At 36.9% G+C, this 26,675-nt stretch overlaps 1 protein-coding gene across 3 annotated transcripts; it reads right to left on the bottom strand.

Annotated features, from left to right (window-relative positions):
- psip1a (PC4 and SFRS1 interacting protein 1a) lies at positions 1-26,675 on the bottom strand. Of its 3 annotated transcripts, none has more exons than XM_030145490.1 (17): positions 26,670-26,675; positions 22,339-22,436; positions 19,509-19,585; positions 17,701-17,839; positions 16,983-17,075; positions 16,578-16,679; positions 13,549-13,608; positions 13,405-13,465; positions 13,028-13,115; positions 11,602-11,785; positions 11,431-11,510; positions 10,817-10,872; positions 10,146-10,216; positions 8,305-8,406; positions 6,659-6,857; positions 3,628-3,724; positions 1-770 (listed from the first exon to the last, which is right to left on the bottom strand). In XM_030145490.1, the coding sequence occupies exons 2-17, from the start codon at positions 22,408-22,410 to the stop codon at positions 740-742; spliced, it is 1,512 nt and encodes a 503-aa protein (XP_030001350.1). In that variant the 5' UTR covers positions 22,411-22,436; positions 26,670-26,675; the 3' UTR covers positions 1-739. The 3 variants fall into 3 exon arrangements, with proteins under 3 accessions (XP_030001350.1, XP_030001332.1, XP_030001341.1); XM_030145472.1 differs by lacking the exon at positions 26,670-26,675 and adding an exon at positions 22,822-22,953; XM_030145481.1 differs by lacking the exons at positions 16,578-16,679; positions 26,670-26,675 and adding an exon at positions 22,822-22,953.

Genomic DNA, 26,675 nt, shown 5'->3' on the forward strand with positions numbered 1-26,675 from the left:
ACCAGATACTAAAATGTGACGTATAAACACTGCAGACCACTGATTGGTCAGAGAGTTGTCTATGTGACCTGCCGTTTTACAAAAAAACAGATGCAGAAGTTTACAGTAAATATAGCGGTAGGTTAATCCACGTGATGACAGCCCGAAAACTACACTATGGAGGAGATTCAGATGTAAAAATTCAGCATGAGCTTGACGGAGCAACATCTAACAAGCGAGTTTATCAGCAACTCTCTGAGCTACAACACGGAAGTAACGCGCCAGATTGCTATGACGTCCAGGTACTCTAAAGTCGGCAGTATCCTGTAATGGAAATGGTCTCCAGGAATAGGACCTGATACCCGAGTCAAGTCAAGCCCGTTCTACGTAGTGGAAACGCAGCATTTGCGAGCATGCACATTAAGATCACAGTGCCGCAGATCCAAAAGATCATTATTCAGACTTAACAGATGTGGCGATGTGTGTTGAACAAGGTCTGTAAAGGATAGCGTTACACAAAATATAGTAAAAAATAAAATACACTTTGCAGTCAGTCCTGGTCTTGTGAATCAAAGTGGGTTTGATCTACTGAAACCTTTGAGCAGCAACACTGAAAGAAACAGTCAACTTGAAACAACTCGTCATTATCAGTCATCAAAAGGAGCTGGACGTCAGATCCCAGTGGCTGAGCCCAGCTCGGGCAAAGTCTATGTGAATACAGCAGCAAGTCTCTCTTCTTCTCCTCAGGCCATCTGAATACTCAGGTGGATTCCTCCTGGGTTTTTGGGGCACTGGGAAAACACAAGAAATAAAGAAGAGGCTGGTGTAGCATCTGTGGACTCTTGAAATGGATGAATTTAAGTTCTGAAAATGGTAGGACAATTTGAGTTGAGGTGGAGGTGAGATTTGATACTGGAATAAAAGGAGGACAAACAAGAAATATAAATGTTCAAATATTTGTCTTTTTTGTATAAATTATTGACTGTGTTGAATACCGTGTATAGAAAGCCTTAATACCACCCTTCAGATGTGCCCCATGGGACTTAAAGTATACTTGTACTGGTCATGCTTTCTGTATTACTTATAAACAAAAGAGTTGCAAATTCAGTGAAAAAAAAAAAAAAAAAAAAAGAATAAAGAAAATCACTATAAATGCACCATACCGGACCTTTTTATTATGTGTGGGGGAAGAACCTATAGGGAGCAGCCACTGCTGGCCGGAAGTGACGTATCAACGTTGTTTATGGGTGATCAGTGCGAGTAAACAAACAGCAGTCAGTGAGCGAGATTGAGTGGAAAGCACGAGTTTGTGCTTGTTTGTGCAGCCGTAAGCTTTGCATTAGACCACTGTCCTAGAGATGTGACCCAGCACTGGCCGATAATGTGTCATCTTAGACGGGTGTCTGCTGCACAGGGTCTGTGACCAGTCCATCACAGCCCAGGTAATGGGACAAAATAATGAGTCCGCATGACTATTGGTGCTGGAACAGTCAGTGAAGGAGGTAACATGTCGCTGACTACGACTGACTGACGGAGCAGCAACTTAGTACTGATGTGTACTTGACAACAGGCTATAATGTAAGTTATTGGACAGAACCACTAGTATCACAATGTGATCTTTTGAAATAGCTAGCAATGAAAATTCTTTACAGGTACCCTTTAACGTCACAAAAATATTAATGATGAGACAATTTTATGTCTCCATTACAATTGTGTCAACATGTTTGTCAATTAAAAAGATTACAAGCAAAGAAAGTTGTGCTTTTCGGCAGAGATAATAAAGAAACATCTAGTTCTGTGTTGAACAGTCCAATTAACTGCGTGATACATGTCACCAGCACCAACACCTGCCGCTTTGGCACATTTTTATCTCAGTCTGTGAGATCGAAGCTAATCACTACAGTCCAGACATGCTGATGTTGCAAGAACATCTTCAATGTCAGCTGATGATGTCACTTCTGCGATTTTCGGAGCTCTAGTCCTTATATACCCGTATTTTTACAGCCTGATACTCTATCTCTTTTACAGCAAACTGCAAATTTCTTGACTCGTAAAATGATCTCTTAAATTGGCAAATATATGTGTTAATGATGGCATCACTGACATAGGCCCAAAAAATAACTTCTTTCATTATCGACTCCTAATGCATTTTTTTACCTCCAAAATGAAAACACCATGGGACACATCTACAAGGGGCGGGACTTAGGCTCTATATGAGGTGTTCTGTTGATAAGTATGTGCATTGTGAATGTGTGCGCATACTTATATTTATGGAATATGTATGGATATAGAACTAATGAGGGAACTCATTTGGATGAATACTTTTCTACCTTGTGTGCTATTTATGCTCGTTTTGATCCAACATTAACACTTATGTTGCCCCCTTTTTCATTTCTGTTTCTTCTAATACGTTGTTTTATATTTTATATCTTTGGCTCTATGTGATAAAAAAAAGATGAGGTGATGAAGTGCCAACAGTAGTGTATTATGCACTATTAAATAGGACACGAGCTAAAAAAAACAAAACAAAACAATATTACCATTAGGGATGGGAATCGAGAACTGGTTCTTTTTGAGAACCGGTTCCCAGTAGCTCGATTCCTTGGAATCGTTTGCCTGTCTGCTTAACGATTCTGCTTATCGATTCCGCCTTCGTTGTGCATGCACGATGACGTCACACGTACGCTGCATTGTTTTGGTTAGAACGTAGCCAACATGGTGTTGAGGCAGAAACTGTCTAAAAAGATGACACCAGGTCCACTTACTTGGAACACTGTCAAAGCTTCCATGTCTTCAAAAGGGTGAAATCTCTCCAATATCCTCAAACATTTGTCCACAGCACGTGAATCATTTACAGGAATGTCACATATTTGAAACGCAGCGGCGCTTGTGAATGTAGCGGCAGAGTGAACACCGGGCCGGTTCCGGTGTGGGCAACAAACATCGTAACTCCTCAAATACAAGTTTCCGAAGGTAAGAAGGGAAAGGAAATGAGGTGCACAACAACAGGAGACAAGCTGAGCTGAACCAGTTCCACGTAGAAATGCGGCAATAGAGGAATTACTAAAGAGTCTTTAGTTTAGCTTTCACTGTACCCCCCCCCCCCCCCCCCCCCCCCAACCGGCCCGGTGTCATCTATTATTATTATTTGTACATACTGTATATGTTATATTTTCTGTGCAGAGATGGAAATATAAAAGAATGTTAATGCAAACACACCTGTTTGTACTCTTTTATTCCCTCACCAAATGAGAATCAATAAGGAATTGGATCGATAAGCAATATCAATAATGGAATCGGAATCATTAAATTCTAACGATTCCCATCCCTCATTACCATTAAAAATTTTGTATGTCATTACACAAAGTGCCCGGTATTACTCTGTGAAACTTCATTATGAATGTAGTTCGTTCATTCCACTAAAGTCCACAAAATGTACTATAACTCTTATTTTGACTGTTGGCCAAAATCAACAGTACTAATCTGTTTCAGAAAATCATTTAACCTTTCTTTTAAATTTAACTTGTGATCTGAAGTGTTGTGTGTGAATAATGGATTACAAATCGATTTACACACAGTATGCTACTCACATCCTAATGAGGCCATACAAAGACAAAACATATGTTTGAATACGTTTTGTGAAACTACCTGTGATTTTCTCCTGTTGAACTGTCGTCCGCAGGCTTCTCCCTTTCCGTTTCCTGCTTCTTCTCCTCGGGGCTTACATCACCGTTTGTCATCTTGTCTTTAGGCAGTGACACATAAAGACAAAGACACACACACACACACACACTCAGTGAGACAGAAAATCACCGCCCAACCTAAACCACCAGAGTGGAGATTAACAGAAGCATGTGATGACACATGCCTAGCTTCAGACCTTACTGAGATAAACAGGATTTTCCATCCATTTGCCATGCCTTGTTGTAAAAAGGAAACCTCAGTCTTAAGGCAGTAAAACGAGGCAGTCAGACTAGGTGGAAGTACAGCATGTACAGCAAGTAATGGTCAGTAAATGGTTGGCACTTATATCGCGCTTTTCCACACTTTTATGGTGCCCAAAGCACTTTACGAGGCCTCACACTCACCCGTTCACGCACAGACTCATACACCAGTAGGCGCTGCCAGACCCTACTGGACCCTACTTAGGGTTCAGTATCTTGCCCAAGGACAATTCAACATGTGGACAGTCGGAGGCAGGATTCAAACCGATGACCGAATGACTTTGGTCATTGGACAACCCGCTTTACCAACTGAGCCACAGCCGCCCTCGATTGAGCAAGGAGTGACTTTAAGAAGCTATTAAAACATAGGATGTGCCCCCAGACTTGTGATTACAGTTTCACTAAAAATACTAACTTACTTAAGGGAAAAAAAGCTCATACACATTCTCAGTGTCTCATTTCTGTAGATGCTTTTTCCCAGCTGCATCAATTGAGCAGTAACCTACAAACATTCCCAGTGTTCCAAGTGTTGGAGACTTCAACTACATCCATGTTTTACATGGTTAAACTTGTTGAACTTTTTTTTTTTTTTTGCAATTTTTTGTGCAATAAAGTACTTGACCTACAAATTGATAATTTTGATCCATGAAAAAAAAGGAGTGTTGTTTGAAATTTAAATTTTCTCATCACTTCTTCACTGTAATTAAGCAACTGCACCTACTTCTTAGACTTTCATGCAGAAAAAGTTGGGGTGTTGTTCACAGACGTTATCCTGAAGCAAATCACCAGGGATTGACTCGTTTACCCGAGTATACGACACTGACAAAATAATTTTTCTTGCAAGCTGAGTACATGTACATTCTAAAAGGTAATACATGTAGTTGCTTAAATCATATTTTAGCGTACTTTACTTATTTCTCACTATCTTGTTAACTCATGTACTTTGAGTACTAAAGTAGTACACTGTAAGTAAGCCTGGATAAATTGAGTTTGCTTAAAAAAATTGAGAAAGTGGTTGCCCTAAAAAAAACCCAGGTAATTACAAATGAACCTTTTAAGTACATTTAACTTAGAATGTATTGTAACATCAACTGCTTTGCATAGTTATTACACTTAAAATATTTAATAAATAATAAAATATTAATAAAATATTTAGAAATAATAACTATACAAAGCAGTTGATATTACAAAAGATTTTATGTTAAATGTACTTAAAAAGTAAATTAATCATTACTTAATTTTTTTTTAAGGCAACCACTTTTATCAATTTTTTTTAAGTAAACTCAACTTATCCGGGCTTACAGTGTACAGCCTCTCCTCCCACTGAGAAAAGTAGCAAGTCAGCTAACGGACACCTAGCTAAGAGAAAATGTCTGTGGAACAGGTTGATGGAACTGGTGGACAATAAAACAAAACAACATTTTGGACAATAAAACAAAATAGTCCTCTCATGTTTAAAACAAACAATCATCAATAGCTGACATCATGATGCAACAGTTTTTTTCAGATGCATTTGTTTTTAAATGGAATGTCCTTTGCAATGAACAGTTTTTTGTTTTTTTTTTTTGCTATAAAGCTGTAAAACTCTTGTCTACAAACATGGACAGAAAACCCACATCTGGGTCTTAGGAGGATAATGTACAATTTGGATTTTTTGGTGAAATCCGTTTTTTGTGTGCTCGTTCATATTACACATTAAATGTGACTTCTATCAGTTTTGAGTATAAACTGAATGTGACCCTGAAGTGACCCACATGCGCAAAAGAGGTCCTGACGCAATACGTGACCACATAGGCACACACTGTGTTTATGGAAGTAAATATGTTTTTCCCACCACTCCTCCTGGGATGCGGAATTGTGACGTTTGTCGCATTTCAATGACGTATAAGTCAGATAAATGTGACCTCGCCTTTCAGACTGAAGTCGCATTGCAAAATATCAGGTACGTATCGGATTTAGGACCACATATAAAAGGGGCTTAGGTTGGATTTGAAAAAATCGGATTTGTGTTTTTCAAACTGTCTTTAACAGATTGGATACAGGTCACATACGGGCCAAAAAAAATCGGATTTGGTCCACATTTGCCCACAGTTTTGTTTTGTTTTTTTGTTTAACAGGACATCTGCAGTTATTTATTTATTTATTTTTTAAAAACTTTTTAAATAAAAGTTTTACAAGGCGTCTTTGGTCAAATTTAATACCTTACCTTCACAAAAATAACAGTACAATGGGCCTTGAACCAGTCATAGCTATGCTTCGATTCAACTAACTATTCTGTTCAAGCTGCTAAATCTCATATCTGAATCCACTCATTCTGATCTTTGTGATGATAAAATGCTAAACAATAATCACAAATTTGACTAATTCTTTACAAAGATTTCAAAAACCAGTATTGCAATACCATTTATTGTGTCTGTATGCCTGAATTTGTAAGACCTTTGAGTTAATGATCAATTCTAAGGATGATTAAGGCTGTAATTTAGGACAATCACATGGAAGACTTTTTAAGGATCCATGAACATCCAACATTTTAAATTTTTAATTTTATCAACTATCACTTATTGCATTTAACTGCAACATTATTTAAAATCACTCATACAATTCCTTACAAATACACATCTACTGCATATTAATCATCCAAAACTGGACACCCAGCGCTATTATTTCAACTTAAAATGCACAAATGGTGGAAGACCTTGTTGCATATATTCACACTGGCTTCAAATTAAAGATACCTGTGTTTTCTCTGGCTTGTTCGACTCTCTTCAGTGCTCCTTTCTTGGCCTCCTCATGCTGCCGCTGTTCAGCTAAGGACTTGTTGAGCACCTGGCTGAGCACACAGTCACCTTCTCCCACCAGGAACATGCTCTTGAATTTGTTGTATAACATGGTGGCCTTATCCATGATGTCCTGGCTGGCCTTGAATCTGCGGATCTAGAGGAGAGTGGGGGGGTGTTCATGAGTACTTATCGGACTCAGGAATGGCTGTCTTAAAGGCTGATCTTAAAGGTGTGGGAGACTTTTATGACCAATTTTTCATAAATCTGCAAAACCCCAGTCATAGCCTAAGTATCATGAATCTGTAAGTCTTTCTGTGATTACTCACCTGAATCTCTTGCATTATGGGGAACAATTTCGAAGTGCCATCCACCATAAACGATGCATGTGTTTACAAACAGAGCCGGGAGGTAACTTGGGCATCTTCAGAATTTTGTCGCGACGTGCATTGTGGGAAAGGGAGGTTCGCACAGCCACCTGACAGCGGCACCATATGATATTATATGAATGAAACAAACACGACATGGAAACGGCCGAAACGCGGAAATAGTTGGAGGAATATGCATAGAGCACAGGTGTCAAACATGCGGCCCGGGGGCCAAATCCGGCCCGCCAAAGGGTCCAGTCCGGCCCTTGGAATGAAGTTGTGAAATGCAAAAATTACACTAAGATATGAACAATCCTTTTAGTTCAGGTTCCACATTCAGACCAATTCAATCTCAAGTGGGCAGGACCAGTAAAATACTACCATAATAACATAAAAATAATGACAACTTCAAATGTTTCTCTTTGTAAATGTAAATATTTTCATGTATTTACACTAAAACAAAGTATAATTTTGCAAAAAAAATGTGAATAACCTAAACAAATATGAACAACCTAACTGTCGTGAGAGAAGTACAATTTTAACAATATTCTTCTTGTTACTCCATTTATGTGTGTTTGTAGATCCACTGTGATCTGTAAGTTATAATGTACATGTGTAAATGATAAACTGAGGCAGAATAATGTTAAAATTATACTTATTTTTTCAGTTTCTTCATGTTATTCACATCTTCTGAAAGGATAGTGTGTAGATGTAAACCTTTTCATAATGTAAATTAACTTTTTTCGCTCTAAAACATAGAGAAAAGTTTGGAGTTGACAGTATTTATATATTATTATGTTCTTATTTTACTGCTTCGGCCCACTTCAGATCAAACTTAGCTGAATGTGGCCCCTGAACTAAAATGAGTTTGACACATCCCAGGCATAGAGGGAAGGGAGCTCCTGCCGTTTCTGCATCGTGTCTGTTCCAGCTGCTGCTGCCAGGTGGCTGCGCGAACCTTCGCTTCCCACAATGCACGTTGCGACAAAATTCCAAAGATGCCCACGTTACCTCCCGGCTCTGTTTGTAAACACATGGACTGTTTATGGTGGATGGCACTTTGAAATTGTTCACCGTAATGCAAGAGATTCAGGTGAGTAATAACAGACTAATGGATTCATGATTCTTAGGCTATGACTGGGGTTTTACAGATCTGATGAAAAATTGGTCATGAAATTCTCCCACACCTTTTAAATGTGGTCCATTGTGTAGCATCACTTGTGTTGTGCTGGTTACCTTTTTGAGTGTGGCGATGAGTTCACTGTGTTTCTGCAGATGTTGGGTCGTGACCTGCAGGGCGCCGATTTCATCCAACGCATCCAAGCACTTCTTTACATCCTAGTTAGTTGGGTTAAGAAACAAAGCGCAGAGAGAAAACAGGTAAGATATGCAAGATATCAACACAATAGGTAGGCCCTGAGCAAGTAAGAAACCCCGATCTCCTCCTTTACTGATCAATTTATTTCTTTAGGATTGAGTTCAAGAGGAGTGAAGTTGACTACATTGTGTGTTATGTTTCCTGGGTTGTGATTCTTCATGATTTATTCAGTTATACAATTATAGAACAAAAAAAAAAGTCAATGTGAACATGAAAAAGTGCCTCTGCTAAGGTGAAAAACATCCCGTCGTCACCAAAACCCAGATATTGTGAAGAAATGCCAGTCTGACAGATCTAGAATGAGGCTGAAGTGTGTTTCAAAGTGACTCAGACATATGAGTCCTGACTGTCTGAGTGACAGACACCTCCTTAACTGGACAGCTGAAGTGAGGACAGTAGTTTCTTTTTGACTTATTTACATATTGCAGGGTTCCTACAGGTTTCTACAAGTGACATTTAAGACCTCTTTAAGACTACTTAGAACAGAATATAAAGCCCATTTCACAGCCATACTTGCAAAAACTTGTAACTCTTTGAATTTATGAAAATGTATTATTTACTTCCCATCGTTCCTTGTTGAATTGATTTCTTGCACAAGGTGTAGCCAACTTCAAACATGTTCCCCTCCACTCATGTCAACCAGGTTGAGAATGATCTTTTCTCCAACCAGGCATTATTATTATTATTACTATTATTAAATTTGCACTTTCCCATACTCACTTTACGCGTGCAGAGCCGTTAAAGTTCCCAACGCCAGCTTTTGGGCGCATGACTAACGGCTGCACGTGTGTTGGGCTGAATGTTCTGTGATCATTTCTCACCGGGGGCAAAAGTTAAGCGATAATCGGTTCCTAATTTCAATGTAAATTGTCGGGTTGGAACGGGTGGAACTGAGTAGACTAATGCTGCTTTCTTTGCAGCTTGGACATTTAACAGACACATTTAAACACAATACAGCCAACAAAGTTTGTGACAACACAACGTAAGACTTTTGTGAATTTTGGTAAAGTCTTAAGTATGTGTATCTTATTTCATGAAGGTGAGTAACTTCTGGTAAATTGTGTGTGTGTGTGAGACCCCTGTCGAATAAAGAATGGGAGAGATTCCCTGAGAACATCCCGAAGTCGTGGTTTCTTCGTTATTTTACCCACAACAAGACCTACCATATCATATTTAATACCTTTAAAATACTTTTTTTAAGGCATTAAATACAGATTTCTCAATTCAAGATGAAGATTTTTTTAAGACTCCATGAGAACCCTGGTATTGATACTGTCATGTTGTTCAGGCCCTTCAACGCCTCAGTTTCAGGCAATTGGTGACAAAGATAAACTCCTTTGCCCATACTTCTTATAATGAGTTCAGGCTATACATGTACCTGAACCTAAAAACACAAAAAACAAGACTGTAGCCCAACAGGGGTGATGTCTGTGATGTGATGTCTGCAGAGTTTAATGTTTAACACTTGGGACACTTTTTTTTAAAAATCTGATTGTGTTTCTACTGTCACCTTAGTTTTTACATTTTAACTTTTAAAAGGTTTAAACCCTCAATAATGTGAATCTGTTAACTGTCTGCAGATACAAGAGTATTGTAATTATTACTATAATATTATGTCATTAAAAACACAAACATTCCCACTGACAATTACAAAGTCGTCAGTGAGGGTCATGATCTAAACATGTCCAGGTGAACTCACAGGGTTGTCAATTTTCAGTGAAATCTTAATTTCGCTGTGCAGCCTCTGCAGCTTCAAGTCAGTTGACATTTCTGTGGAAAAAAAAAAAAAAAAAAGTTAGCTCAAAGAGAAGTTTATTTATTTAGCGCATTAAAAACGCCCACAAAGTGCCCAAAGTGCTGTACAAAGATATAGATAAAAATACAAGATATGATAATTGTAGTAAAAATAAGAATAGATAAAAGATATGCTAGAACTGCTACAAACAGATACACAATAATAGGATAAATAGCATCTAATACACAATCAGAAGACAAAACAAATAAGTCACACATTTGTATTAAAAAAGCCAGTGTGAATAGGTGTGTCTTTAAAGTGTAAACTCTTAACTCTTAAGTTAAGAATTGTGCATAAAGCATCATATCTGCACATACACTTAAAATCTACTGGAGTTTGTTTTGCATCTGTTGGAACAAAAACACAGGAGTTGGATAAATGTGTACCCCAGAAAAAAAACAATCACCCTCAGATATTCACTATTAACAACATGAAGAATTAAAGTTTGTTCTTCCCATAAAAATGGCATTAAATAAGTTCTTTATAAAAATCATATCATAAGACACTTTTTTAGTTTCTATTTCTAACTGGTAAAGGACATTTTTATTAATTTCCTCATCATATGTAATACTTACCCTTTTTCTTCACTCCTGTCTTCTCATCATTTTTCTTTCCATCGTCTTTATTTGTTCTGCAACACACCGACAACACACCTTAAATTCAACAGAAACATTTAATTTACTAAGTCAATTAATGTAACTACTCTTTCAGGGTTCAGACAGGTTTCTACAAGTTAAATTTAAGACTTTTTAGGACTACTTAGAACAGAATTTAATGCCCATTTCACGGCCATATGGGCAAAAATTTGTGACTTTTCGAATTTAGGAAAATGTATTTATTTACTCCAATGCCTTGATTCCTACTGTTCCACTTAATTTCTCACTGGGGGTTGCAAAGTTAGTGACAATTGGTTCCTAATTTCAATATAAATTGTCGGGTTGGAACGGGTGGAGCGGAGTCAACTAATGCTACTTTCTTTGCAGCTTGGACATTTAACAGACACATGGCAACATCACTTAAGACCTACCACATCAAATTGAATACGTTTTAAGGTATTAACTGCAGATTCGTAAATTTAAGATTTTTAAGACTTTTAAGACCCCACAGGAACCCTGTCTTTACTTGTTTATTAAACAGTGTAAATACAACAAACACACCATTCTGAGCTGGTTATATTTTTTATACATACTCTCTCGATTCATCTGCTTTCCGCCTCTTCACATCTTTGTCCGCTTCTGTGTTTTGCTGTTTCTTTTTGCCTTTGTTTTTCTGACATTAAAACACATCAGAATCATGTAAGAAGGGGTGGGTTCTGTGTTACACTACATTTGTTGGATATGTGTGTGGAGCGGACACCTGCCTCTTCATCGTCGGAGCCAGAGCAGCTGTCGTCTTTAGACTGTTTCTTCTTCTTTGCGTCAGGCTCCTTGGCCTCTGCGTCTGCTCCTTTACCGTCATCCTTCTTCTTTTTCTTCTCGTCCTCGCCACTCTTTGATTTATCCTCCGCCGCCCTCTTTCTTTTTCTGTCTGAATCAGCAGATTCCCTACACAGGAGATGCAAGACTGTGTTACACGGTTTACAAAACACGCCTAAGTCTATGTTCAGACAGCAGGTCTTAATGCACAATTCGGATTTTTTGGTGAAATCAGATTTTTTTGTGTGCTCGTTCATACTGCATGTTAAATGTGACTTCTATCAGTTTTGAGTATGAACTGAATGCAACCCTTAAGTGACCCGCATGCGCAAAAGAGGTCCTCACATAACACTCACTGTTGTTTCGCTATTATATTGCTGTTGTTTATTATTATTTTTTTTTTTTTTACTGTTTTGTTCAAAAAAAAAAAAAAAAAAAAAGGGAGGGGGTAATAAAACAAGAAGTGAAGGCACTGGAGATATACACAGAAAAATAAATGTACAGACAGACTGTTTTGTTCTCTTCTGAAAAGAAATACAAAAAAACAACATTGTAAAATGTTATATGTGCATGTGAATGTAAAACATGCAAATTCTCCATTAAAAAATCAAATAAAAACTTGAATTGAAAAAAAGAGCTCCTAATGGATTTTTCGGTGAAATCCGATTTTTTTGTGTGCTTATTCATATTACACATTCAGTGCAACTTCTATCAGTTTTTAGTATGAACTGAATGCAACCCTGAAGTGACCCACATGTGCAAAAGAGGTCCTTACATAATATGTGACCACACAGGCACGCACTGTATTTAGTAAGTAAATGGGTTTTTTCCACCACTTCTCCTCCTGGGACGCAGAATACAGAATGCAGAAGACATACAGGTTGGATAAATGCGACATGGTGGTTCAGACTGAAGTCACATTGCAAAATACCAGATATGTATTGGATTTAGGACCACATATGAAAGTGGTCTGGGTTGGATTTGGGAAAAAAAAAAAAAAAAAAAATCGGATTTGTGTTGTTCAAACTGTCTTTAACAGATTGGATACAAGTCACATATGGGCAAAAAAAAAAAAAAAAAAAAAAAAGCGATTTGGGCCACATTTGTTTGCAGTCTGAATGTAGCCTCAGTCAAGACATTGCCTCACTGTCTTGTCTCCACTTGATAAACCTCAGTTTTTCTCCAGTAGCGGAGAAGGAGCAGATACCATCACACTGGTCAATGAACTTTAAAAAAAAATACAAAACAGACAATATTATTTTTGTGTGTGTACAGATGTGTTCAACGGTCGCTGTTTGGATAAGTTTTCTGTCATGTTTGCAGTCTCCCAAATGTTTGTTTTTGTTTGTATGTTCATGCTTTTATAGTTACATTTCACTTCCTGAGCCCTGGTTTTCCTGGAGCAAAAGCAGCTTGTCACTTTTGGGTTTTCTTCCTCTTCGTTTTGGAGCGTCTCCGCCTGTTGTCGCATACAAACAATCCAAATCCAAAACAAATGAAAATCTCACACTAACCACGTACATGTTTTCGCTGTGTTTAACTTAGGTGACGTTTGAATGTATAGAATTCTCTCATTTAATGATGCTGTATAACACAGGAGAAAGATATTAGTCATTTTTAAGTTGTATTTCTATAGTGCTGATCCTAGTACATGATTATTTCAAGGCCTTAAAATAAACCCAACTAATCGGATCAGATCTAAAAGCACCAAAGAGACACTGGGGACGAATATGATTATGAGTACCAACCTGAGGGACTAGCAGGACTGGCAGGAGCATCATCTTTTTCAGTTTCCATGTCACCCTCACCCTAGAAAAAAAGGTAAATGAGCATCTTTCCGATTCTACTTTACTGTTGTACTACATGTAAAGTCATTAATAAAATCTACCAACCTTTTTCTTTCTTCCTCTCTTTGGTTTGGAACCATCCATGGACTCTTTCTGAACAGAACCCTAAAATATGATGCATCCTGTTAATTCTATGAAGTTACGACCACAAACGGTTTCTGTATTTGTCCTTTAACATATCAGCATCAGCCGTTACTATGGGAGAAAACAAAACAAAAAAAGAACTACGTATAAAGTTGACTGACAGTTACACTGAACTGAATTATTTAAGACAAATCATATTAGCACCCAGATGTCTGTAGTGAACGGCATTATTTACACCCAGGTGTTGTCTGGTACTGTGGATTTGCACTCGAGTACAAAACCTTCTGACTGACAAGCTTTCTAAGACAACATCCTAATCTCTTCTAAACCTAAGCACACTGAAAACAACTGGTTTGTAAATAATCAAAGTCTCTGAGGTCATAGTCCTGTGTTTAACCCACAGTTTGCCCGTGACTTCAGAGACGGCGTCATTTTACAGATATTTTTTGTGCTTGTGAATGTAAATGGCTTATTAGCTGTTGTGTGACTTTGCACCTGGGTGTAAACAAGCAGTTCCATTATTGTTTATACAGGTCAGGAAAAAAATTAAAAGACCACTGGTCTGATTATGTATTCAAGGAGTTTGTTTCTATAAACTATCACTATCAAATTCCAAAAACACACTCATTTAGAGCACTCATTTGTAGTAAACAGGACAACAGAAAACAAGCTCATATTCACTAGGGAGGTTCCAATCTGGCATTTTTTAGAAGATCAGATTTAGTCACGAGATTGGGCTGATCCAGGACCATGGATTTTGTTGTTCTTTTCTTTTTTTTTTGTTTTCCACATATCTTTATTAAAATTTTAAGACACTACATATCTTTTCTGGCATGAATTGGTAACATTATGAAGATCTCTCCTGAGCGTAAACCCCCAGAATCACAAGCCCTCCCCATAGTTTTCACACAATTTATCAGTAAATACATGTTTCTGTGCGTCAAAAATTAAACGTGTGGTGTCCAGCTGGGTGGACATTTTTGCAACTTCATGAAAAATACGCTCATAAGAATTTTTTTTCAGTATTATTTTTTTTGTGTTTTTTTTATTTATTTTATTTTTTTTATTTATTTTTCAGAAGAAAATGTTCAATAGCATTGTTTTTTCATGCCTAAAGAGGAATGAAAACACTCAGGAAAAAAAATTTGATTAAGGTTCTCATAATTTGTGCATGAAAGGGTTAAAGTTTCTGAAGGTAGGGAAAAGGAAAATGAGCTGCAACAGCGGGAGGCTTAGAGGAAGTAGTAAAGTATTTATAAGTTTCACTTTCACCTTATGGTCTGGGCATACTCATTATGAGGTACGTACAATAGTGATGGGCGAGTTGGGTTTTTTTCAACCCGCTGGGCTTTTGTGGAATTATTTGACCCAACCCAGCCCACAAATAAACTGACATTCTTTTGACCCACCCCAACCGGCGAGTAACCCGCTGATCTGTGCATCACTAACGTACGGCACAGAACACACCCCCACATAATAACTGGATGGACCTGCTCATAGATGCACTACAGCAGTGGGAAACATACTGCCCGTGGGCCAAAACCGGCCCCCCAAAGGTTCTAATTTGTCCCACAGTACAAATTTGGAAAGAGCAAAAATTAAAGTTATTAAGAGTCAAAGGTGACACACTTGTTTTAGTTCAGGTTCCACATTCAGTCCAATTGTGATCTCAAGTAAAATAATAGCATAATAACCTATATATAATGATTCCAAATTTAAATCAAAACTTCATTGTAAACAGTTGGTATCGGATCAGTATCAGCAAAACTAATCCTTAAAATAATCGGATCTGAAGCAAAAAAAAAAAAAAAAAATCCAGATTGGGACATCACTAATATTCACTGCATTTATTTGTGATAATATTACTGATGTTTTGTGTAGTTTTAACATAGGAATAGGTCAGAAATCTGTTTTATTAATAATTCTTATTTATAATTTTGATTTTTGATAACATGCATGTTAACTCCTCTCCTGCATTCTTTCACCCAAGTGGTTATTTTGGTGCTTTACTTTATGTGGTCTCTTAATTTTACCCAGCGCTGTGTCTCTGATCTGCAGCACCACCTAGTGTGCAACTGTGGTATTGCATACAGTGCAATAATTTACTGCATAAATCAACATCCCAATTCCATATTATCTGAAAATACAGATCAACAATATTTATGCCCAATGGGAAATTTATTATACACTCTTCTGTCTTTATTGTGAATTGTTGTTACTTAAATGTTTATTCTAACATAAATCATACAATATCACATTGTCAAAATTATACTTTAAATACTACCAACAATTTAGTACTGCAATGTACTTTAATTTCCACAGGTATGAGTAGTACCTCTGTGATTTGTGCAATTTAAAGTGCATATTATCTTTTGAGTTGCAATATTTGCAGTAGCATGGAATTGGTGCTCACTGTTTGTATGACGGTACGAAGAAATCTTGTCATCTTGAGCAGAATTTAAAAAAAAAAAAAAACAGATTTTTTTAAGCCACAACTTACCTTTATCCAGAGCACACAGAAAGCCATGCAAAAATAAAAGAATGTCAACCATGGGCAAATAGTCATTATGCACGGCTCATGGACAGAAAAAATAGGCAGGAAATGACAAACACTAACTTGTTAGAGTGGAGTCAGAAGAAGAAACACTTTCTGATTACTGCTGTTATTGTCAGACACAGAGACATGCCTCATTTCTTACTGAATCTAAACTAATGACTTGGCCAAACGAAAACAACCTTCTCAGTAAAAGTAAAAAAATAACTGTATTATGCTATCAGCTCAGATGTGTTAACACAGTAAACCTCAATCCAAACACTTCAAGGCAAAAATATCAAGCACAAACTTCAAGTTCGCGGCCACCGACAGAAGTCTGAGTCAAACAGAAACAAAGCACTGACTGAAAACCACCAAGTATCACATGCTTCCCCACAGAGAAGGGGTGAGACGAACCTACACCGCTTTATGGTATCCCAGCATGCAATGTACGTACATCCTGGTTCTGAGGACCCTGCTCAGACATCAGAGACCTTTCCTCCTCCTGCTCCTGCTCATCATCCTCCTCCTCCTCATTCTCAGCCTCACTTCCTGGGACCTAAATACACCCAAGACACAGCACAGGACGCAGTGTGGTGGGAGTAAACGGATCTTGAGAGGGAGAAAAGTTAGGGAGTATCCTTTTGTTTCACACGCTGCTCGTGACACACAAGCTGTTCGATCCATCTGTAAACTAATGCCTGCACGGGTTCGGCCAGTAGTAAGCAGACAAACATTAGGCGAGGATTAGAGAAAGACAGCAAAGCAAGAAAGCAGCTGAGAACACAAGTACAAACAGTAGCACGTCAATGTGGAGGAGTGACAGTGTGTTTACGGTGAGGATGAACGGCAAAAAACTTACTTTGGATTTTACATCCTTGTCCTCTGCGTCGTCTTCTCCTTCTGGACTGCTGTCTGAGTCCTTTTCAGCGCTGAAAGATTCTGGAGGAACTGGCTGCAATTGAAGAAAAAATGAAAAACTTATCTAAATTATACTGCAGGTTTTTTTGTAATTATCTTTTTTTTCCTCCTTCCGGCAGCCTTATCTTATCCTGTATATAACTTCTATATAGGTAAAGAAAAACAAATAAAAAACAAAAAACATACTCATACAGGGGGGCAATGACAGAAATGGCAAAAACATACACAGTAACCTAAAATAGAGTTAATAGGAAATAACAAGTATAGTTCCCATTCCATTCTTTCCTTCCAGAGACCCTTTTCCGCTGTATAAGATTAATACCAAACATTTAAAGTGTATAGCATGAACCAAGGGTTTACATGGGTCTATATGCACATTACTCTTATCATATTTTGCAGTTTTTATAATATTTGAATTAATTCTCCAGTTCTATTCATTCCGAGTATCACCTGTCAACACAAATCTCCATTGATGCATTATTTGTAGTAAAAATTTTATCACAAACTCAGTTCCATCTTGTGGTTAGTCTTAGATATAGGTGACCACTAAATGTCACCTCAGGGTAGTACACAGACAGACAATCCAAACCTGAGGCAAACTTCTGAAGATAACTGCTGACACAATGTCTTACGTGGAGAGAAAAAGGAAGGAGACATACCTTGGGTGCAGTGAGCTCAACCTTTGGGTTATTCTCAATCTCCCACAATCCTTCATTGAAGCCTTTCCTCTTGTTGGGTTTGGCGTACTTCTCTTTGTTGGGCAGGTATGGAAAGATATCCTTTGGACCGAGAAATGCTCTAGCGAAAAGAGAGAAAAAAGGAGATATGCACCGTTTGTTCAATGTGAGATGGAACATGACGACTAAACAAACATGTAACTCTACTCAGCCACTCATCAAACATTTACAGACTTAAAGAAAGCGCTCTAATGAATCTTAGCTCAGTCAGGCTTTCTTTAGGTTTCAAGTTGTGTTGAACTTTTTTTTAAAAGACTATTTCATGTGTAACCACGTTATAGGCACACATAAATAAGGCAAATAATTACAAATACTGAATCAGTGCAGGCATTTGCTGGTGCCTTTTTACAAAGCTTTTATGTTTTCACATGAAATTCTGCATGTTTGAGCATCGTGAGGAAAGTGCTGTGAGTTTCAAACAAGCACTGAAGGGCCAAGTCAAGGGAAGCTTAACATCTGGTTAAAAAAAAAAAAAAAAAAAAATGTAATTACAATAATCTACACCAAACTTATATTTTTGGGTAGGTAATTACTTATATTTTTAGGAAAACATATTTTGAAATGAGAAAAAATTTGTGGAAAAAAAAAATCTGAGGAGTTATGATCACATATTTTTTTTCCTTTAACCAATTATTAGGTTGTAAAATAGAGGGTTTAAGGTATACACTGAATACATTTTAGGATGAAAGTGTTATAAGAACTTCACTTTTGAGAACTTTGTAATTCTTGCAAAAAACAGATGTTATTTTTTTTTCCATTTGTGACGCAGTAGTTTTTGATATTTCTCATTAAAACAATATTTGAAACTAAATTTTGCCCTTTGAGTATGTTTAAGATGACATTTGGACCTTTCCAATTATGTGTAATATTTGTCTTAAACTTGTTTGATTCAAAAGTTACAAATCAAAAAGTAGCGGGCTATCCATCCATGACGTCCTTGACCTTGTCATGAATCCAATAAAACTGCACGGAAGAGGATTAGGGCCACTGGGGGAAAAAAAAAAAAAAAAGTCCAGTATATATTTACTATTATCATTTGAGACAAACGTCAGAATTCTGACTTGTTTTTCAGAATTCTGACTTTAATCTCAGAATTCTGATTTTTTTTCTCAGAACGATAATTAAAAAAATATATTGGACCTTGATTTTTTTTTATCCCAGTGGCCCTAATCCTCTTCCATAGTCTTTCAAAAGAATATTTCAGAAATTTTAAACGGTCCTGTATGTAAGATTTAGGGGGATTTAGAAAAATCTTCTTGCTGGGATAGAATATAACATTTAAATAGATCTTTTCATTGGCATATAATCACACAAAAATGTGAAATTGTAGCCTCTTTCTTGTCTTGGAATGAGTAATGCATATCAACAGAGACAAAAAGTTTCCATTCACCATATTTCTTCTCTTCATTTTACTATTATGCAGTGGGTGGCCTCTAGTGTTGATACTGTGACCTACTACGACCAAGCGTGGACAAGAATTAATAACCCCTTAATGGACATAACAAATACTAGATGAAATGAGGGACATTTTATGAAGCCACCTTGGATGAAATTAAACATAAGACACTAAATTGTAAAATGCTTCTTTTCACCAAAATAATTTGCTGAGGCTGAGGAGCAGACACTTTTCTTGTGATGTGATGAACTTGGCTTTCAGAATAATCCTGTTATACATTCTGTGTAAGCAAAGCACTGATCCACACAGCTAGTCATTAACAGGTGATACTGACGTTTCATGGGTGCCGAAAAAGAAGATGGGAAACTTGATGTTGGATGGTTTCACCGCACCATCTGGGACTTCGTCAATCTGGTGGGGATTAGGAGCGAGTTAGAATTTTCTTGCAGAGAAAAAGCAGCAACAATATCAAACTGTGCGTAGACAGAAAAAAAAAGTATGAATGATAGAACCGTTCTACAGCTCTGGAAAAAAGTAAGAGACCACTGCAAAACTATCAATTTCTCTGATTTTTACCATTTATAGGTATGTGTTTGAGTAAAATGAACATTTTTGTTTTATTCTCTAAACTACCGACAACATTTCTTCCAAAAAAAAAAAAAAATGTTATTTAGAGCATGTATTTGCAGAACATGACACATGGTCAAAATAACAAAAGATGCAGTTGTTTTCAGACCTCAAATAATGCAAAGAAAACCAGTTCATATTCATTTCTAAACAACACAATACTAATGTTGTAACTTGGGAAAAGGTCAGACATCAGTAGTTGGTGGAATAACCCTGACTTTCAATGACAGCTTTCACGTGTCTTGGTTGATTTGTTCATGGTTATGATGACTGTATTTGTTCAGGTTTATGATGACTGTGGATTTGTTCAGGTTTATAATGACTGTATTTGTTCAGGTTTATGATGACTGGATTTGTTCAGGTTTAAGATGACTGGATTTGTTCAGGTTTATGATGACTGGATTTGTTCAGGTTTATGATGACTGGATTTGTTCAGGTTTATGATGACTGGATTTGTTCAGGTTTATGATGACTGGATTTGTTCAGGTTTATGATGACTGTGGATTTGTTCAGGTTTATGATGACTGGATTTGTTCAGGTTTATGATGACTGTGGATTTGTTCAGGTTTATGATGACTGTGGATTTGTTCAGGTTTATAATGACTGTGGATTTGTTCAGGTTTATGATGACTGTGGATTTGTTCAGGTTAATGATGACTGTGGATTTGTTCAGATTTATGATGACTGTGGATTTGTTCAGGTTTATGATGACTGTAGATTTGTTCAGGTTTATGATGACTGGAGTTGTTCAGGTTTATGATAACTGTGGATTTGTTCAGGTTTATGATGACTGTGGATTTGTTCAGGTTTATGATGACTGTGGATTTGTTCAGGTTAATGATGACTGTGGATTTGTTCAGATTTATGATGACTGTGGATTTGTTCAGGTTTATGATGACTGTAGATTTGTTCAGGTTTATGATGACTGTGGATTTGTTCAGGTTTATAATGACTGTGGATTTGTTCAGGTTTATGATGACTGTGGATTTGTTCAGGTTTATGATGACTGTGGATTTGTTCAGGTTAATGATGACTGTGGATTTGTTCAGATTTATGATGACTGTGGATTTGTTCAGGTTTATGATGACTGTAGATTTGTTCAGGTTTATAATGACTGTGGATTTGTTCAGGTTTATAATGACTGTGGATTTGTTCAGGTTTATGATGACTGTGGATTTGTTCAGGTTTATAATGACTGTGGATTTGTTCAGGTTTATAATGACTGTGGATTTGTTCAGGTTTATGATGACTGTGGATTTGTTCAGGTTTATAATGACTGTGGATTTGTTCAGGTTTATAATGACTGTGGATTTGTTCAGGTTTATGATGACTGTGGATTTGTTCAGGTTTATGATAACTGTGGATTTGTTCAGGTTTATAATGACTGGATTCGTTCAGGTTTATGATGACTGTAGATTTGTTCAGGTTTATAATGACTGTGGATTTGTTCAGGTTTATGATGACTGTGGATTTGCTCAGGTTTATAATGACTGTGGATTTGTTCAGGTTTATGATGACTGTGGATTTGTTCAGGTTTATGATGACTGTGGATTTGTTCAGGTTAATGATGACTGTGGATTTGTTCAGATTTATGATGACTGTGGATTTGTTCAGGTTTATGATGACTGTAGATTTGTTCAGGTTTATAATGACTGTGGATTTGTTCAGGTTTATAATGACTGTGGATTTGTTCAGGTTTATGATGACTGTGGATTTGTTCAGGTTTATAATGACTGTGGATTTGTTCAGGTTTATAATGACTGTGGATTTGTTCAGGTTTATGATGACTGTGGATTTGTTCAGGTTTATAATGACTGTGGATTTGTTCAGGTTTATAATGACTGTGGATTTGTTCAGGTTTATGATGACTGTGGATTTGTTCAGGTTTATGATAACTGTGGATTTGTTCAGGTTTATAATGACTGGATTCGTTCAGGTTTATGATGACTGTGGATTTGTTCAGGTTTATGATGACTGTGGATTTGTTCAGGTTTATGATGACTGTGGATTTGTTCAGGTTTATGATAACTGTGGATTTGTTCAGGTTTATAATGACTGTGGATTTGTTCAGGTTTATAATGACTGTGGATTTGTTCAGGTTTATGATGACTGTGGATTTGTTCAGGTTTATGATGACTGTGGATTTGTTCAGGTTTATAATGACTGTGGATTTGTTCAGGTTTATAATGACTGTGGATTTGTTCAGGTTTATGATGACTGTGGATTTGTTCAGGTTAATGATGACTGTGGATTTGTTCAGATTTATGATGACTGTACATTTGTTCAGGTTTATAATGACTGTGGATTTGTTCAGGTTTATAATGACTGTGGATTTGTTCAGGTTTATGATAACTGTGGATTTGTTCAGGTTTATAATGACTGGATTCGTTCAGGTTTATGATGACTGTGGATTTGTTCAGGTTTATGATGACTGTGGACTTGTTCAGGTTTATGATGACTGTAGATTGTCTGTGTGTGCATACAGTTCAATAATAACCATGAGATCATTTGTAACTATGATACAAGCCCTGACTCACTCTTGCAGGCCAGTGGGGGTATCCCTTCATCTTGGCGAAGATCAGATCACCGGGTTTCCAATCTCTTGCCATGCTGATCGTATGAGCAAGCTGAAATACTCTGAAACACACATACACACCTTAAAATTACCGTTTGATCGATGAATGAGATGAGGTTTATCATTTCAGTCATGATGCACTTTCCTGCAGTGCCCCTCCCCCTTTCCACGACCACCAACCACCTTCAGCAGTTCATTCAAATGCCATCCATGTTGAGTCAGATAAAGACAGGACATAAACACTGAAAAAAAAAACCCAGCTGCTAATCTCACTGATACTTCATAACAAGTCACAGTCAAATTCAGTGGCGTCAATAAACTCTTAGCAAGGCTCCATCAACAAACAGACATGCTAGCTAGCTACTGGTGCTACTGAGACCACAACTGCGTCACATGTCCACCTCTAATGTGTTTGTCCCTTTATAAAACGACAAAATACTTTTACCTTTGTGATGCGGGGTTGATGTAGCACTAATTTTCACATACAAAACACAACGATGCTTTTCCGCACAGTCTGATGCACGTTTTCCGCTCCCGCGCAGGACGTCGAGAGACTGTACCATTAATACAAACCACGGGGGGAGATGGTTTTCATCACTTCCATCCTTCTGTGTAAAACGTCCACTTGTATGCATAATCAATCAATACGAAGTTTTCTATATACTTTAAGTATAAAATGTTTCATTCTTATCCAATAATCGCGGTAAAAAAGGATATTTTATAGCGGCGTCATCTATTAAAGGAACCCCACACTGAGCATCTTACCGACACAAAGATTGTCTATTGAACTACTTGATTTGCGACTGAAAAAAGTGGGCGTCAACTTCCACGCATGCGCTCTCACAAGACAAATTATCATAGAATTATGGCGGCGGGTAAATTTAATGTCCCAGAAGTTAGTTAAATACAAACCTTAATTTTCTACAAACACATACGAGTTAAAATATAAGTCTATGTAAAAGTGCGTACAGGCCATCCAAATATTCTTGGTACATGACAATATGAGTGGAGTGGGACCTCTGTGGCTGCTTCTGTCTGCTGTGTAGTACTGATGCTGAGGCTGAGGCCGCTCTCATGGGTCTGTCCCGGACCCAGCGTGGACCTGATGTAGGCGACTGGACTTACATCAGGCCTAACAAGCCCAAAACAAGACAAGACAAGACTGGGAAAAGAAATGACACATGTTTACTGAAAGCACTACAGTAAACCTCAAACACTCTTCTAAACAGCTGAATAAAAAGAACCCACACAACGAGAAAAAACTATTATTAAGCAGAGGTATTATTATTATTATTATTATTATTATTATTATTATTATTATTATTATTATTATTAGTAGTAGTAGTAGTAGTAGTAGTAGTAGTAGTAGTAGTATTGCAGTTTTTCAATTTTTTGTCCATATTATTAGTCTATTCTTCTTCTTCTTCTTCTTCTTATTATTATTATTATTATTATTATTATTATTATTATTATTATCATTATTATTATTATTATTATTATTATTATTATTATTATTAGTATTAGTATTATTATTAGTATTATTAATAAGAATAATTGTTTTCCATTTTTGGCCATTTTATTATTATTATTATTATTATTATTATTATTATTATTATTATTATTATTATTATTATTATTCCTTTTTTTCCGATTTTTTGTCCATATTATTAGTCTATTATTCTCATTCTTATTACAGTTTTTCCAATTTTTTGTCCATATTATTAGTCTCTTCTTCTTCTTCTTCTTCTTCTTCTTCTTCTTAGTTTTCAATGTTGTCCATATTATTATTATTATTATTATTATTATTATTATTATTATTATTATTATTATTATTATTATTATTATTATTAATTTTTAATTTAATTTGTCCATATTATTAGTCTCTTCTTCTTCTTCTTCTTCTTCTTATTATTATTATTATTATTATTATTATTATTATTATTATTATTATTATTATTATTATTATTATTATTATTATATTAACATCATCAACATTATCATAACATTATCTTCAACATACAAGGAATAGTTTATTATTATTATAACATTTCTGAATGGCTTGGTTGTATTTCTCTATCATGGACAATAAACTATGACTGTATTATATTATGAGGGGCTAAATTGGAGCTTCACATATCTTTAATTCATATCCACAATGTCAAATTATCGTTTCATTCCAGATGCACCTGATGTGAGTTTATATATACTTTTAAGAATGCATCCAAAACATAGTGCATGCTCTACACCTTGGATTCCTGTATTTTCTTTGACGTTGCACCTTGATCTCAGTATTTTCATCCAATATAAATAATATAACAAAAACTGAATTTGAGGCTGTGGTATTAAATTGCACACAAACAGACAAGATTTCAATGACACAAGATGTAGATGTCTGTGTTGTAGTATTGTCATGCTGTGACCTCTAGTGGTAAAGATGCGCCTGAACACAATGTATACAACCCCAGCACTGGACTATCACCCTGATATAGACTTACTGGAATTGGCTCCATAAACTCAGGAGCAAATCATCTTTATAAAATACATTTTAAAAGGCTTTTTAAAGGAGTTTAGCAGTAAAAACACAGGTCCCACATTTTTCTTCTTTGTTTCTTTCTAAATGTGCATATCTCTATTTTATTCAGGGGCATTTATGTTTAATCTTAATTTTTGCATTTATGAAATAAAGTTTCATTCAGTTTATTTTTCTTTTATGGGATCTTGTTACACTAATTAGGGTATAACTATAATATAGCTGCTCTACCATAGCTGTGTAGGTTTTTCCAAATTGTATTTATTAATTTAAATGCTCACATAATTTTTTTTAAACAACTTTATTTATCATTTTTCCATTACATTGACATCATTAAGGCATTTATTATACAATTTGTGAACTCCCCTGTCCCCCATCCAGGTGGCATCCCCACAAATACATCCATATATGCACACACGTTTCAAATGGGCAAACAGAACACTAAAAGAAAAAAAAGAAATATTCACAAGTCAAAAAAAAAAAAAAAAAAAAGACTCAAACCAATCTGTGTGGATTATTCTGGTCATATCACCAACATTCTGGACCTCTGGCATAAGAAAAAAAAAATGCTCACATAATTTTAATAGAGATTTGAGGGATAATTATGAATCTAACCAAAAAAAGTCCACTATTAGAGCTCCAAGTGCTTCATAAAATACTACAGATGGTGGAAGTACATGAAGGTGACCTCAGCATTTGTGGCCCTGCAAGCTTTTACACTGTAAATCCAAGTGTGTGTGTGTGTGAGTGGTAAAGACAATGGAAGATGTTGATAGTTGAAGGACAGGCTCATCAGCCACAGGGTCCCAGAGAGGGGGATAAGGGAAAAGAGGAGGCCAGGATGGGCCAGAGGAGAGTGGATGAGACAAAAGGAGAAGAGAGAGGTGTAACCCACGTCCATGCCCAGGAATAACTCACAGGAGCTACCAGGCCCCCTGCCCAGCCTGCGAGGTGAGAGACCTCGGTGTTGGACCCCAGCCAGCTTAGTGGGGTTCCTGCTCAGACACACAGCTACCGGAGGCCAGGGATGTAGCTATAGAGAGATGACAGTGTGTGCGTGGATGTGAATTGTGAGTGTGTATCCTTCACCCTGGCAGACGAAGTGTTGGCAGAACATCCCAACTCACTCTGTCTCTGAGGGCCACAAAGTCCTGCTATCCTTCCTCACTCATTTGTTAACCTGCCTCTCGTCTTTGTGTCCTCGCTCACATGCTGAGAGAAGCTACTTTATGTATGATCAGTGCCATTCACAATCACCTCCCTACTTTAGCGCTGCTCTCTGGCCTTTGTGGTAATGAAAGAACTCAAAAGGATAACAGCAGCATTTCATGGCCGGGGTTCATGAAGGTGTTTTAGAGTGGTCTGTAATGTTAGACCAGAATCAGTGCTGCTTTTACATCAGCCTAATGCAAGTTTCACAATGTGTCGCTCTAAATCACCTGTATGTGAATGGTTGTTTGTCAGCCCTGTGATGAACCAGGGACACATCCAGGGTCATTAGGCCCACTGGTTGCTGGGATAGGCTCTGGTATCCCTGCAATCCTCTTTCAGGACTAAGCAGTTCAGAAAATGAATGAAAAGCTAGTTTTTTTTTTAGTTTTAGCCTGAAAATTTAGCAAACCTACCCCTGGACCAGGGGTGTCAAACATAAGGCCTGTGGGCCAAAACCAGCCCACCAAAGGGTCCAATCCTGCTCCATGGAATGAAGTTGTGAAATGCAAAAATTACACTGAGATTAACAATCAAAGGCAGTGATTACCAACCTTTTT

Source organism: Sphaeramia orbicularis, chromosome 1 (genome assembly GCF_902148855.1).
Source record: "Sphaeramia orbicularis chromosome 1, fSphaOr1.1, whole genome shotgun sequence".
In the NCBI taxonomy this organism is placed as follows: domain Eukaryota; kingdom Metazoa; phylum Chordata; class Actinopteri; order Kurtiformes; family Apogonidae; genus Sphaeramia; species Sphaeramia orbicularis.

Coding starts and splice junctions, on each gene's coding strand:
- psip1a (XM_030145472.1), bottom strand. CDS start 22,939: ATGGTACAGTCTCTCGACGTCCTGCGCGGGAGCGGAAAACGTGCATCA. Junction 13,466..13,548: donor AGAGAGGAAGAAAGAAAAAG/GTTGGTAGATTT, acceptor CTTTTTTTCTAG/GGTGAGGGTGACATGGAAAC. Junction 10,217..10,816: donor GACAGGAGTGAAGAAAAAGG/GTAAGTATTACA, acceptor TTTTTTCCACAG/AAATGTCAACTGACTTGAAG.